The 15,797-nt window shown below is 34.6% G+C and overlaps 1 protein-coding gene across 1 annotated transcript in view; it reads right to left on the reverse strand.

The window, feature by feature from the left end:
- Positions 1-15,797, reverse strand: part of LOC132495364 (sodium channel protein type 3 subunit alpha-like) — a 114,398-nt gene that overhangs the window by 42,578 nt on the left and 56,023 nt on the right. The window contains exons 12-15 of the mRNA XM_060107220.1: positions 12,148-12,438; positions 5,974-6,321; positions 4,788-4,920; positions 3,202-3,440 (exon numbers count right to left, since the gene is read on the reverse strand). Of these exons, the coding sequence (XP_059963203.1) occupies positions 3,202-3,440; positions 4,788-4,920; positions 5,974-6,321; positions 12,148-12,438 (1,011 nt within the window). The remainder of the gene's footprint in view (positions 1-3,201; positions 3,441-4,787; positions 4,921-5,973; positions 6,322-12,147; positions 12,439-15,797) is intronic.

Genomic DNA, 15,797 nt, shown 5'->3' on the forward strand with positions numbered 1-15,797 from the left:
ATATATATATTATATATATATATATAATTTTTCATATATAAATATTTATTTTAAAGCTTATTATAGATATAAAATAAGATATGCGAAACTATGAAATACTTTACAGATATACAGCATTATTACTACTACTCATAATGAGCTTTTAGCCAATAGTAACAGTCAGTTTACACATTCTCTTATTCCTAAGGTTAGGAATAGTTAAGTCTGTTCTTTGTCGTCTACACCGTCTGTCTTCAAGAGTCTCGTTTTTCCAACACTAAGCTCAGCTTATGCATGGTTCTACCACAAACAGTCAATGAGTGGTAGAACCCCACTTCCCTACTTCATTATCTCCATCACTACTCAAAGTTACAGATTTTAGAATGAGGGACATCTAGTCCAACACATCGTGCTCATGAGAAGGAAATACTTGTGACTTTTTTAAGACCACCCAGATATTTAGCATGGACAACTGGATTTGGACCCAGATTTAGTGCTTTAGTCTAGTGCTTTTCCATTTGATTGTCCTATAATCCAATGTCTCTTATCCTGTCCCTCCATACTCAGTTGCTTCAACATTGAAATTCTATAAAACCTCAGTTTCCTGCTTCACTCTGACAAATTTCCAAAATTTTCCCTAACTGTTCAACTTCCCTAACTGTCTAACATCCTGGGAAAAATACAGCAGCTAGAGCAGAACTATTTTCCGTCAGTATTTCAAAGAAAGGTTAATAGCATACAGAAGAGGAAGGAAATTGTTTATTGAGCACGTGCTAGATGCCAGGCACAGTGCTGCGTGTTTTCACATTATCTCATTAGATCTTCACAACAACTCTGGGAGATGAGTATTATTATATCCATTTCAATAATAGAAAACAAAGACTCATATTTTTTATCAAACTTGTCCAGATGCTTCATTATTAGTAAGGTCAAACCCAGTTCCACCTGACTCCAAACCCATGTTCTTTTATGAAAAGATGCATGATGCCTTTTTGGGTAGGAAACAACAAGTTGGTTATTTATCGAGCTACAACCATGTGTTTAAACATTCTGCAAGATACAAAAGAAAAATGGGATGTGAGCTCTGCCATGGAGTAATTTATAGTGGATTTTGTTTAATATTCAACCAAGTTCTATTCACAAATGCATTAGGAATTAAGAAAAAGTGTGTTTGATATGGGCTGAGTATCATATTAGAGGGGATGAGGCTTCAGTTGGACCTTGAAGAATATGAAGAATTGAGATGAAGTGATTTGAGTTGGAATACTTTAAATGTGAAGGTAGAGAACAGTGATATACTATCCCATATGTAAGCATATAAACATTTGTGTGTTATAGTGACAAGGCTGTTCTGATAAGGCTGGTGGTGGTTGGTTAGGAACCAAAGGAAAATAAGCTGGTATAGAAAGGATGGAATCAGATAGGGAGTTTTGAAAACCAGGTAAGAGTGTTGAACCACAAATATAGGCAATAGATACTTTAGCAAGATGAAAGCATACTGAGTGCAGAGTACTAGAAATATGATTTTAATAGTAGTTATAGGAGTAAAAAAGTTGACACCTGGAAAAAAGAAATAATGGGTCTTCATATAAAATTGTATATAAGAATATATAAGAAATAAATAAGAAATAAAGAGAAAGTAAGTCAAATGGCTATCTTTGAAGCTGGAAGGCTCTTTGAAGTTGGAAGGCTACTACTAGAGGTAATACAAGACTAAATTGAGATTTTTAGGGCTTTCAGTAAATTGTGAGAAAGATGATATTTCAGATGTCACATACTGTGTTTAAAGTTATCCTGGAGCAATGATCCATAACTGTTGGAAATACAGGAATGGAACACAACTTACACCATAATTGTAGATAACACCTAGAGTTGTTGAGTACATAGTAATATTGAGTGAAAAACATAGCCTTAATAGGCAAAAGAAGAGAAGTCCAGACAAGGATGCAGAGATAGAGTGATTGGAAAGATGAAGGAGAAATCATCTCCTTCCGATGAAGGATAAATTGGACAAAAAAATCAGTATCACAGGTGTCAAAGATGAAGAAAGTGTCAAGAATCTGATGGGTGTTCTATAATGCAGTGAAGTTGAGTTCTCTTATTGGAGTAGACATTTATGCAACTGTCTGCCCAGTATTCGCTTTCTTCTTTCTGTTGGGAATAGTTCCTCCACTTGTGTAATTCCTAAGGACTGCCATTTTCACATGACTCCACCCTCGCCAATGTTGATGAAACCACAGGTGAGCATCTGACCCAGGTTATGCCGAATAGAGTCCTATCACGAGAGTCTGAGCTGGAACTGAAAAAGAGATCCAGTCTTTTTCCAGTGCAGAGGTTACAAGATGTAAAACCAATGAGCTATGGCTGATGATGTTCCTGACCTACAGAGAAAAGATGCAATGAATGTTTGGGCTATATCCAGTCCCTTGGTTAAAGGATATCCTGAAGCCCATCCTGAAGCCCAATTGCAAAATTACCCTTCATATGGTTTGGTAGTTCACCTTTTTCTTTCCATTCCATGAGTCAGTCTTTTTACTTTCCTCTTAAGCTAGTTTGAGTTCTGTTTCTGTCTTGTGCCAAAAAAGAAGGTCTTGATTAATAAACTATGTAAATTCTTTTCTTACTTGTTCATCCATTTCAGATTCTTCATATACATTTAGGAGGAAATTTACAAGTCAACATACACATACACAGATGTCTGCCCAAGTAACTTGAACCAAAAATGTGGCTAAATTACAAATGCATTTTTATCAACTATTTCTTCTCTTCTGTGAATTCTACTGAAGCATTTTATTAAGAAGTTCAATTTGAAACAACTATGCCTTCTTTTGCACAGAAATCAATCCTTATGTATTCCCTTCAAAGAACGTGATTTCTTCAGAAGCTATGTGTGCTAAAACTGCATGCTTGTGAAGCCAGAATTAGATGTCATTGTTTCTCTGGGCCTATATTTCCAGCAAGAATGACAGTAAAGATTTTAACAAGTTTACAAAGGGTAAGACACCATGATCAGTCAGCACAGATGTTGGTCTCAGTAGTCAGCACTTATACCAGAATTCTAGACCTTATCACTGAGAATACCTTCAATATTCCTTTAGATATTTCTTCCTATGAAGAAAGAGGGTATAATTTGGGGGTTTCACACAGCACAAATGGATTTCTTCTTTGGTCTATCTGCCCCATCCCTGACAAAGTAAATAAGTAAACATCAAATGAACTCACCAGGTTTCCTACAGTCAACACACTACTGAATTGACCAGTCATTGGGTAGTGCTCCATGGCCATGAAGAGGGTATTTAAGACAATGCAAATAGTGATGGCAAGATCAACAAATGGATCCATAACAATTAAGTTCACAAGATGCTTTACTTTTAACCATGGATCACAGCAGTCCCAGATCAAGAACACATTGGCAAATCTATACCAGCATGGTGGACATTTCTGCCTAGATTCTTCAAGCTCTGGAGGAACAATAAAGAGTAAGAGTAGTAAATAACAATAAAAACAAATTATTGTTGTAGATTATACATTATTTGATAAAATTGATGCTTCTACTTGGGGTTGGAAGTTCATATTAGTATAACAGACTTGAGAAGACAATCCCATTAAATATTTTCACAATATATTCATAAAAAATGTCAAGTAAATAGACTTTCTTCTTTAATTAAACAGAAAATAAATACTTTGAATTTAATATTTTGCCTCAAACTAACTTAATTACCTATTAAATAGGTAATGGGTCATTAAATTGCTATATTTTCTTTATCAAAACAGAATTTTAAAGTAAGCTTTATAGAATTATTAATATATCAAACAATTATTGTTTCTTTTGAAAGACCTTTTTAAGAATACTGTCTAAAGCTGTGATCCTTATTAATGTGTGTGACCCATTCTTTCCTCTCTCTGTCTCCACATCAGCATTGATCTTCCACACACTGAGAATGTAGTATGTCCTTCTTTTTAATATAGATTTAGACCCAAATCTAGTTCTGTTATTCATAGTTACTCATATTTTTCAGAATTTTAGCTTAATATATTAAAAAGGCACTAGTAATTTAACGGGTGAAACCTATTACAATTATTATATGCCCATTTGTATATCCAGTACACCAATGGGATAAGGTACAAAATGTAATTGAAGTTTTCTAAAGAATTCATATTAAATATGACTTGTAAATGATTTATAAAATTGAAGTACTAATATAATATTCCTCCAAACTTGAAGAAATGGGGACTTAATGAATGAACAAGGACGTAATAGTTGCTGCCCATTCCTGTGTATCAAAATCAACAAATATTTGTGTCAGCTGTTCATTGGAGGAACGTAATTGCTTCTGTGTATGTGGAAGATGGAGGAAAAAATCTTCTTTTAGGGTCCCTGTCGAAGTGGAGCACAGGTTTTGATTCCTCCAACTCATTCATATGCCTCCCCACCCCATCACTACCTCCATGCCTGGACAACAGATTGAAGCTTGAAAGAGATGTTTCCCTGTGCTTCTAAAACTTAAAAAGGCAAGTTTTTACTCTAATTGCTTAAGGATAATATAACATAAGGATAAATCCTCACTGATGAGGTATCAAGTGGTGAAATATCACTCTTCGGATGAGAACCAGAATCAAAAAGAAATAAGGACAATATTAGTTTTTGTAATCAATGTGATAATAGTGTATTCCATATATTATCTACTTAGGTCTGTTATACAGTTTTGATCTTGGGTAACTGACTTTCGTAATTCTATGGGAATAAATAATAGTTCCATAAAGTATATAATCATAGGAAGCTGACTATCCCATGACCTTCTTCTTACCCTCCATTGTGTTAGTCAGGATGCTGGCTATGCTCATGGCTCTTTGTTTTCCGGAGGAATCCTCTAGCATCTCCATTGAAATCTGGTAAGAACTTAGCCTTCTCTTTCTGACTTCTGTTTCAGTGGTGGTACCCTGCAAACCAAACACTGCTGGCTCAAACCACCCTTTTCAATGAATAATACAACACAACGTAGCATTTCTCTGGAAAGGCATGCTACGTGCAGTTTTCCCAAGTAACAATTTTCAAGTAATAGTAAAATACTAAATTTATTATTAAGTTGTAAATACTTTAAAAAATCACAGGTGGTACCCTAAAGGGTTAAAACAAGAATTTACTAGTTGGATGCAATTATATAAGGCCATTATGTTGCAGAAATATTTTAGTTTACCTGTTGGAATTTTCAGGGAAAATTTTCATAAGCATGCCAAAGTCATATATTATTCCATTTCATTCAAATGCAAGGAATTTTAACTTATCTCAACGATTAATAATCAGATCAATCTTCCCCCAAAACAAATAATAGTATTATATAGTCTTAAGGCTGAATTATTATCTTTGAGGCTATATTGAAAATATTGACATATATGGGCCAATTTTTTTCCATGCACAAACACAGATGTACAATGAAATGTGTGTGCTTTCCTGAGATTTCTTTAGTTATTTCTATATGCCATCCTGTAAGAAATCAAAACACTTTAGAGTCATTTAATAGACATCAAAACATTTTAGAGTCACTGTAATATTGACAGTTGTATGAAAAGTGCCCATTATAAATATATTGGTCATTACAATATTTAATTTTAAGTATATGAAATTTCCAGAATATGAATAGATTATTATATAATTCTGGGTCAACAAACATCTATAATAGCAATTTGGTTGTCAAAGCGCCCATTATTTTGTGCTGGTAGGTCTACTGAATTTGCAGATATGAGTTTCATCCCGGTCTCTAAAAACTGGGCTCTTTTAACCTAAAGCATTTGAAAGTTAATGGTCCCACACAATTCAGTTGGTTCTAAAGATCCTATTGTTTTCCATTCAATAAATCATATATTATTTTTAAGGACTTTCATTTTGGGGAAGCAGGATGGTGTAACAGGCTAAAATGCCCAGGCCTTGGTTATTTTAAATTGTCAGTAGACCAGGTATAATGTCAGTAGAGCTAATTTATTATCTATTATCACCTCTGGTGGAAGTTGTCCAGTAGGTGAGGTTAGAGCTGACGGTCCACCCACCAAGGAAACCACACCATTGCAATCCACAGTGCTGTGCATCTTCCCATTTGCTGGAAGCCCTGGCACCATCCTGGATGACATACTGGCCTGACTAACGTTACTGTTGCGTCGCTCTCCGTGTCTGTGTGGCACAAACAATGAGTCTCTCCTGCTCTCGCTGTCTTCAAATGTACTGTGTTCATCATCAGCAAAGTCATTTTCAGAACCAATATCCTTTGCCCGACCTCTGAAGCTGAAAATACTTGTTTTGCTATTGCGTCGTGGGGAAAACAGGGAGCCACGGATACTTAATAGAGACTGAGGAGAGAGCAAGGAAGAAAAGAATTGGGATGGGGGATACAACTACTTAATAAAGGTCTTAATATTACAGAATCTATTTGCTTTTGGGTTAGAATAGTCTTGCTCTTAAACACAGGTAATCAAGTTTACAGAGAACACATATGTTTTGATATTTTTATTAAAGACCACAATGCAAATTTAAGTATAAAAGAGTAGTTTTTCTGATTAAGAATTCTGATATGCAATCTACTAAGTGCATGACCACTTCATTTAATCTTCACTGTAGTACTGTGAGGTGGACTTTGTTACTGTAATGTTCTAGGAGCAGAACCTGATGCTGGAGAGGACAAATGATTCTTTTTGGTAGGTGGCTTTCACTCCTAAATGCTATGGTCTGAAAGGGCACATAACTTGGAAAACAAGTTATGGTTCAAGTGAGACTGTTGGCTTAAATTGAAAATATTTGTACCAAATATGTTACTTTTGGATAATGATTTTAAAACAAAACCATTATCTCTCCATTCTCTTATTTTGAGTTCTAAAAGGAAATTACTCTTTTTTTTCTGGATTTGCTTGTCTCTATCCACATGGGCATAGAAGTCACAAAACTTAACCAATGATGCTGTCTTCTAAATTTGCTAACAGTTTCCCAAATGGCTACTAATGATTCACCTGTTTTGAGAGAATATATGTCATAGCAAACACAACAGAGAGAATACCTAAATTGCTGTATAAATTACTATTCTTAAAATTTAACACTGCCTTAAAAATGTAAGACATTTATACATGACTTTACCAATAAGGGTGATGTAGAAGACAGCTTATCCTTCTAATCTCAATTTAATTTTATTAAAAGGAACTGGATGATTCAGAAACTTTAAAAATTATCTTTGTTTGTGAATAAATCAAGCAGTTTCTGGTACTGGAAAATGAGGATTTAGCATGAAGCCCCTTCTTTCACTTTTTCAATGGACTTTAAATCAGCAGCACCAAATAATTCTGTGTTTATTTTAGCCTTGGTGAGTTTTCAAAAACATCTCTATTCTCCTGCAGAATCTTTGTTTACTACCTTCCTCATTAACAATGACATTTCCAATATTCCCCTCCCACCCCCAGTGGTTTCTCATGGCCTGTTCTATCTCTGCATAGCCAGGGTAACATATATACATACATTCACATACATATGCATACATATCCATATGCCGGCAGGAAACATGCCTGGACTTTCCCTTTCTTCCTCCAAGCTTCGGTGTAAAACCAAAGAAAATAATTCTAGTGGAAAAAAACGTAAGAAAGGCAGACTCCCTCAAATTTATTTTTGGTCCCTCTGCCTAATTAGGTCATGCTGATTTTCTTAAGCCCCATTTTTAGTTTTAGTTTTATGGCTTTTCCCTGCCTGCAGAGCACTAGAATAATCTTTTTGCCGTCTGTCTCAGTGATGTTCTGGAAAGATACTATTCATTGAGAAATGTGCTATTGCTTTGGATTTGGTTAGAAACATTCACAGGAATTATTGACTGCCCAGCTTATCCAGCCTGAGACTGTGTGTTTGTGATACTCAGTTCATGCAGCAGGTTTGTTTACCCAATGTCAGACGGTAGTTAGACTGATTTTCCAGTCATCAAAGTGATCAAGAACTTAGACATTGTGAAGACATTAATTCAGCCCTCAGTAATAAGGAATGGTAATGTTTTTAATCTCTTCAGACTCAATTTAAATTATCAATATAATATTTGTATGTTCAGACTCATATTTGAAACCTTAGTGTGTATTTTTAGGTCCCAACTTTTTAGAATTGGGATTCAGTAAGCAGGGAGTAGGAGTCTGGAATCTGAGTATTCAACATACATTCTAGGTGGTTCTAACGCAGGTGGACCTCACCCTACACTCAGAGGAATACTAACGTTGTCTTACACTAATTCCTAGGATGGTTCAATACAATCATCTTAATATACCTGTGTTAGAATACTGTCTTTGGAAACTGAAAATCTGTATACACAGTAGTGGTTGGGTGTATGTGGTATGTGTGTACATCCATAACGTATCTGGTACATGCCTTTAATTTGCATGTTTTTATGTCAGGGTGTTTTCAAAGGCGTTCCAGATCCTTGGGTTTATTTGAAACTTCTATTTACTCTTTGGAAAGTATAATAATGGTTGTGAGCACAGCTTTCAAGGCAACAGAGACTGAGAAAAGAAGATAGCAAAAATAGTATTGAGAGAAAATAAACCAAAAATAACACACTAGAAGATGCAGCAGAGTGGAGGGAATACCCACAGCTGTGGCAGCCCTTTCTCTACGGAAAACAAGCTTTTATGCTTTAAGGACCTAAAGGCCATCTTTCTTTGCCTCAGGCATGCCAAAATATAAATTCCAGGCATCTTTTTTTTTTTTTTTGCCTTGTTCCAAGAAGGTAAATCTAAACTCTTTCTTAATTTTCAGTAACAAAAGGGAAAATAGAAGAATTTAGGTGCATAAGACATAATCCTGCATGTAGGGACTGAACCTGAAGTGGACTGGGATGTCAAAATGGAAGATGCAGGGAATTTGAAGATGTTCTAATAGAAGCATGTAAAGTGAGTATTTGTTGGAAATACTCAATAGCATTTCAAGTTAAATATATGTAGCTTATCGATGTTTTCAATAAGTCAACAACTACACTTGGTTCTAGCTATAAAGCTTCTGGTTTAAAATAGTCTCCTCATGTCCAGACAACATAGATAAAATCTTTGGGGGGATTCACTTTTCATTGTATGCCTTTAAAGTACTTTTTCATGCTGTCTAGGAACATGTATTATCTATTTAAGAATAAAATAATATAATAAATATAAAATTACATGTAAAGTTTATGTTAGTAGAGGACAGGGTACCCATTATTTATGGCTTCTTGGCCTTAACATTGTTAGAAGATATATTTGTGTTGAACATTATGCCATGTCCATCTTATGCTTCCTATCCCCACTACCTCCACTGATTCTCTTACCTTTTAGAGAGTTTGTTTACACAACCAGACACTGTAAAGTGCTTCTGGTATATTTTTGCTTGTGAGTTGTGGTGATGCTCTCTGCCTGTCTTTACTGGGATATGTAACTATCAATGCTAATAGGCTATTTCTTTTTCTTTTGCAACATCTACTATCTATCTATTTCATCTATCTATCTATCATCCTATCATCTCTTTCTCTCTCTCCCTATCTACCTACCTATCTATGTATGTCACTATCTGTCTATTTACAAATATGAAATGAACTACATATAACGTATGTATATGCCAATTCTGTTTTTAGTATTTAAACTCTGGCTTTCAGCTAACTTCCCTTTGCTGTTCCCTCTCTGTGGTTCACTCAACAGAGGCCTTCCTGCTGCTTCTTGAACATTCCGGGCATATTACCACATCAGGGCCTTACACTTGCTCTTCAGTGAGCCTGAAATGCTCTTTGATGAGGTAGCCTCTCCCCTTCCCTCCTCGAAATCTTTGCTGAGATTTCTCCTTTACAGTGAGGGCTTTCCAACCCACCCTATTTAAATTCTTTTTTTTTTAACCACCGGTTAGTGTTCCTAATCCCCTTTTCCCACTTTATTTTTTTTTCCATAGCACTTATCACTTTCTGACATAGTCTATAACTTACTTATCTTGTTTATTATCTATCTCTTCCTTTAGTATAAAGTTCCATGAGGTCAGTGAATTATATTGTTTTGTTCATTGAGTTTTTTTCTAGAATTATTTCTTCCACATAGTAGGTGATCAATGTGGATTGGCTGAGTGAACTGATCCACAAGCTTTTGGCTGAGTGAACTAATCCACAAGCTTTTATTTGAGCATTATATGATGAAACAATGATGGAAATAGTGCTATTTTCAAAACACCTAAATATGTTCATGTAATTATTACTACTATGTGTATACATTTGTGATAACTGAAACTACTCAAAAATTTTTAGTTTCCCTAATTTGTAATTCAATGACCCATTTTAACTTAATAAGAGCTCTACTATTTGTCACATAGGGTTTCTATATATTGCTTAATATATAGAACTCTTTAAGAACCCACAGCTCTTTAAGGTAGACATTATTACCCCATTTTACAGAAATTTTACAAAGTACAAGTGACTCGAACAAGGTCACAGAACTAACTTGTAGTGGAGATATGAACATAAGCCTTCAATCATTATGCTATAATGTCAAATATTCCTAATCTTAATGACTCCTAATAGTCTTAATAATGCTAAAATATCAGGAGTGAAGTTTAAGCCAAAAAATCTAATCTGAGAAATTAACTTGGCCTATTGAGCTTCAAGTTAATCCTAAATGTATTATGCTCATGTAATACCATACTTTATATTTGTACTATGCAAGATAATAGTTGGATCTCTTGATACTGGCATTATCTGTAGGGAAATGGTTTTTGTCTTATAAATTTTTGTGTGTGCATATATACTTTGTCCTAATATGAGAATTCAAGTTATAAGTTATTAATATAGAGTTTATTTCTTTTAAAAATTCTTACATATTCAATATAAACTATAAAATAAACACCCATTGTTAACTAGCATATGCATTTTCCTAAGCCAAGAGCTAAACACTATACTGAATTTTGTGCTTATCACTCCATTTTTACAAAAATATTTGTTCTTTATAAGACCCCTTGGATAATGTACAGTTTTTTGATTTAACTTAACTATATAGCGTGTCTCTCAAAGCATTATCTTTAAGACATAATTCTGACCCAGATTAATATAATTAGAAGAGTTAATAATTCATAGCCCATGAAATTCTAATGGAACCAGATAGGGTTAAAGCCATAATTGTACTTATCACAGATTTCATAACTATTTACTCTTCATTATGCAACTGATAAAACTTATAAACAAAGAATTGAAACTATTTTCCCTCTTTGACTTGAAAATATGCTGAAGAATTGGGTACTTGGCATTAAATCAGAGCGAAAACAGACTGTCTTTAATTTAGTTCTCTTCAAGAGCATTTAGGTCATAACTTCATGCTGATGTATCAAGGCATGACACCATATCAGCATAATGGAAGCTCATGACAGTCCAGTTCTCATATCAAAAGATGAAAGCAGGGCTTCCCTGGTGGCACAGTGGTGGGAGTCTGCCTGCCAATGCAGGGGACACAGGTTCTAGCCCTGGTCCAGGAAGATCCCACATGCTGTGGAGCAACTAAGCCCGTGCACCACAACTACTGAGCCCGCATGCCACAACTACTAAAGCCCATGTGCTTAGAGCCCAAGCTCCGCAACAAGAGAAGCCACTGCAATGAGAAGCCCACGCGCCATAATGAAGAGCAGCCCTCGCTCGCCGCAACAAGAGAAAGCCCGCGCGCGGCAATAAAGACCCAATGCAAACAAAAATAAATAAATAAATAAAATAAATTTATAAAAAAAATAAAAGCAAAAATCCAGAGATATTTCTTTTCAAAGTTCATACATATCTTGCATCACAACCTCAGATAATAAAGGCAGAAACCCATATGCAAAAAAAGTAGGTTCATCTGAGGTCTCAAAATGGAAAAGGTAAACAAGGGATTACAAAGCTGTCTCACTGAAGAAAAAAGTCTGATAGATAGTTTTCACTCCCCCTACCTCCTAAAAAAGCTGATTAAGAAAATGGTCTAAAAATAGTGCAATGCTTAAAACTGATTACCTTAAAATAAAAGTTATTAATGATTTAATAAAAGTCTCTTTTAAAGACAATTTAGGGTATAAATTTAAATAAACATATTAAATGTTAGTTCCCCATCCCTCATTTAAATCAGATATTACAAAAAATATACCAAAATACAGCAATGACAAAACAAACTGGAGCACTTAGTAGAAAACCATACCTGATGAGGGGAGTAGAATTTCTTGTCACTGGTCAGTCGATTTCCATCCATGGAGAAAAGGAAGCTTCTTCTTTTGACACTGTCCTCAGATACAGATTTGGGAAACCTGTTTCCCGCTCCTTTGTTGTTTCCTTCAAGATGCTCCCTCTGTCTTCTTTTCTTTCTTCGGTTCCTCCACTCCTTAGCACTTTTAGAGCTTAATTTTGATGCTTCTGAAGAGCTTTCCAAGAGCTCTCCTAACCCACCTATTCCACTGAAATCTCTTGAAGCAGCAGCTGCTGCTGCAACTGCCTGTTTAAACAAAACCAGGCATTATTTAGAACATACAACTTTGGAAAACAGTTGAATGTGATACAAATGTTGCTATTTAAGACTATTAACTATATGTGAAAATGATGTCTTCTGGTCATTTCATTGTGTTTTACTACAAGAGAGTTTACTTAATAATGACAATTTTAAATAGTATAAAGCAATATGTTAGCTTATGCATTAAGACTAGAAAAGTCTGGTTTGGCACATCTTCTGAAGAGTCTTTTTTTAAAAACTCTGTTGAGATTAGCTTCATTTCAGGGAACAACTGCTCTCTTAAAAATATCTTCTACACTTTAAAAACAAATGTTCTCTAAGTGGTGGTTCTTGGTCTGATTACTGTTCCAATTCCATCCATAGGTTTATTCCTCCCACTTGTGATTGTGAACAACCTAGTGGTATTTTTTCCTTCTAAATCTAGGACAAAGGTCTTTTTCTTTTCTTTTTTTGTGAACTCAAAGCATTTAAAGTGTCTACTCTTTTACCTCTAGATGGGAGTAGTGGGAATGTATTGTCTAGTTCATCCTCTTCCTTTATTTCAATCACATTCAGTATTATTGTTCCCATTCCTGGGGTCATATTAATCTCAGAGTTTAGCATGATTAAATTATTAGATAGCACTTTTAGCTTTAAATTGTAAATGTTTATATATTATTTATTATTATTATAAATAATAACAAATGATTAACATATCAGTCAGTAAGTACCTGAAATAATCATTCAAGGGATTATGAGTACTTCTTCAAATACTTTCTTTTCATATTTCATCACTAAATATACTTAAGCATTTTGAATTTCTGTACCTACTAAAGAAACACAGCAGGTCTGAGGTGAAACATGGCATGCCAGATGTTTTGTATTTTTATTTATATGAATAGTAGTTTTAGATGGGAATTGATCTAACCAAACTGGAGAAGATATGAAACTCAAAGCCGAGTTCTCATTAAGTATATTCCTGTTTATAAACATAAATGATTAAATTATGAGAATATTGGTTCAACTCTTTACATATGTCATTACTGAATACAAACAAGTCTAATATAGCTACCATTTTGTTCTATCTTCTCCACTTAGACTCTAAGCTAGTTAGGAATTCTGTCATTTTTGTGTGTGTGTGTGTGTGTGTCTGTGTGCACATTGCCTCTTCTGTCTCCTGACATAAAAAAAGACTCAGTAAATATTTGGTGAATTAAGGTGAAAAAAGACATCGTGCTGTCAAGTTGTCTTAGACACTGAGTGAGGGTGGGGGAAGAACAAGACATACTTAGACTTGACTTTTTAAGATCTCATAAAAACTATGTGTCAGGATGGTCTGTATAATAGAAACATGTTTTAGAAAAGAAGATAAAACTCATATTGAATGCTTTGACAACATGTTGTGCTTTATGTTTCCTCCTTCTTGAGAAGCAAACCTTCCTAAGTAGCTTCCATTTCTGAATCTCATCTCAACTAAAGATTTTAAAAAAGGTTTAAAACTAAAGGTGCTGTGTACAAATTCTCTGAGATTAACATGACCCCAGGGATGGGAACTATAGCATTACATATAGTACTAAATATGTGTGTTAGGCTAAGAAACACATAAAATGTTTATATTGAATACTGTATTCATCATGGAAACCCTGATCTAAGACTCGATATAGGACAATGCCTAACATTTAAATGAAACTTTAATTCAGAACTTATAGAATTGCATAAAATCAGATAACCAGATTATTTTATTGAATTCTTGATCATCAGTATCACTTTTAATATCATCAGTAATGAAAGATGAGAAATATTAAGGGCCCTTTATAAATATGAATGTTTAATATAAATGTGTAAAATAAAGTGGTTAAATGAAGTACTAATCTGTAGCAAGTTAAATATAGTTGCATAGTACTTGATACATAGGAGATACATGATATACACCACTCCTTGAAAGAATGAAAAAAAAAATATATATATATATATTTCTTTTTATCCGAATAAAGTCAATTCTCCTTTCTATTTTGTATAGGCAGAAACACACAACACATAGTCTCTCCTATTTCTCTTTCCTCTTCCTTCTCGCCCCTTCTTCCTCCCGATCTTTCTATTCCCTGTCCTCACTTTACTCCCCTCAGGACCCTGCCCTATTTGAAAAGACAAAGCTCTGCCTACATAGAAGACTTTTTAAATTTTAACCAAAGTTACTGTCATTTACAGTGAGTTTGGGGGAAAAAAAAATGGCTTTCCCAGTCCTTGCATCAAGGGGATGCCACATTTCATAATGTTTTTAATGGTTAAAAAAAAAAAAGGAAAAAATCATTTATTGGCTTGTTTGTCGTCAGGAACAAAGGAAGTGGAAGTGGTGGTAATATTCCCTTGCCATAATTCTGAAACTCAGTTCATTTAAATCACTTCCGGAATTTGTTTTGCATAAGTCATGATTTCCCTACCTATCGTGGGTAACAGTTGGAGTAACTCAAAACCAAACAGATTTGTAAGGCAACAATGGTAACCTCCCAACACAACACATTTTCTGTGTCACTCATTAACTCAAATTTGTCACTTGTTCCACTTCCAGGGATTTGCCAATTCCCTTTCAAAGGCAGATGTTTCCTGTCACCTCCTATGTCTGTGTACCTGTTTATACCCAGCTCTGTGACATGGCCAATGTCCTGTTTATTTAGACTAATAGGGTTACTTTCACAACTGGCTTGCTGAATTCCTCTTGTAACAAATAACAAATATGTGCTAATATTTCCACAGGGAATAACATTTGCTTTTTCTTATATTATTTCTGTGTGATTCAAAGTAGGCTCTATAACTTACTGTATCTGTGTGTCCTTAAAAAATGAAACCACATGACTATGTGTGATTATACTTCACTGTAAACATAAGGTGCAGTTTTAAAATCCCATTTTAAAACTACAAGACATTAACTATACTTATTACAATTCTACCCCTAATTATATTGGATCTCTTAAATGCCACTATTTCTAATTTTGTCCCAAAGCTTACTCCTAAATTTTTCCTATCAGACCAATATATACTGCTATGGAATATGCTATGTTGAGCACCATTAGACGTTTAAAGATCACAAATTAAATGCCAAACACAATTATGACGATATAAGACAAAACACTTCTTTCTTTGTTGGCTTTTCTCTCTCTGTCTTTTAAAGTTGTACTTGGTTTGTGAATCCACTGAGCTGAATACGAAATTTTTTTTCACGTCTAAACAATGACTAGCACTAGGAGGTCCTTCAACAGTTATTAAATAAATATGGAAATGATTCTAGGCTTCATGAAGTCATTAGCTAGATAGTAGCTTTTGAAGAGTCAAAGGTAGTTAGCAAGACTCACATTACACTGGAGCAC

This window comes from Mesoplodon densirostris, chromosome 8 (assembly GCF_025265405.1).
Source record: "Mesoplodon densirostris isolate mMesDen1 chromosome 8, mMesDen1 primary haplotype, whole genome shotgun sequence".
NCBI classification, from domain to species: domain Eukaryota; kingdom Metazoa; phylum Chordata; class Mammalia; order Artiodactyla; family Ziphiidae; genus Mesoplodon; species Mesoplodon densirostris.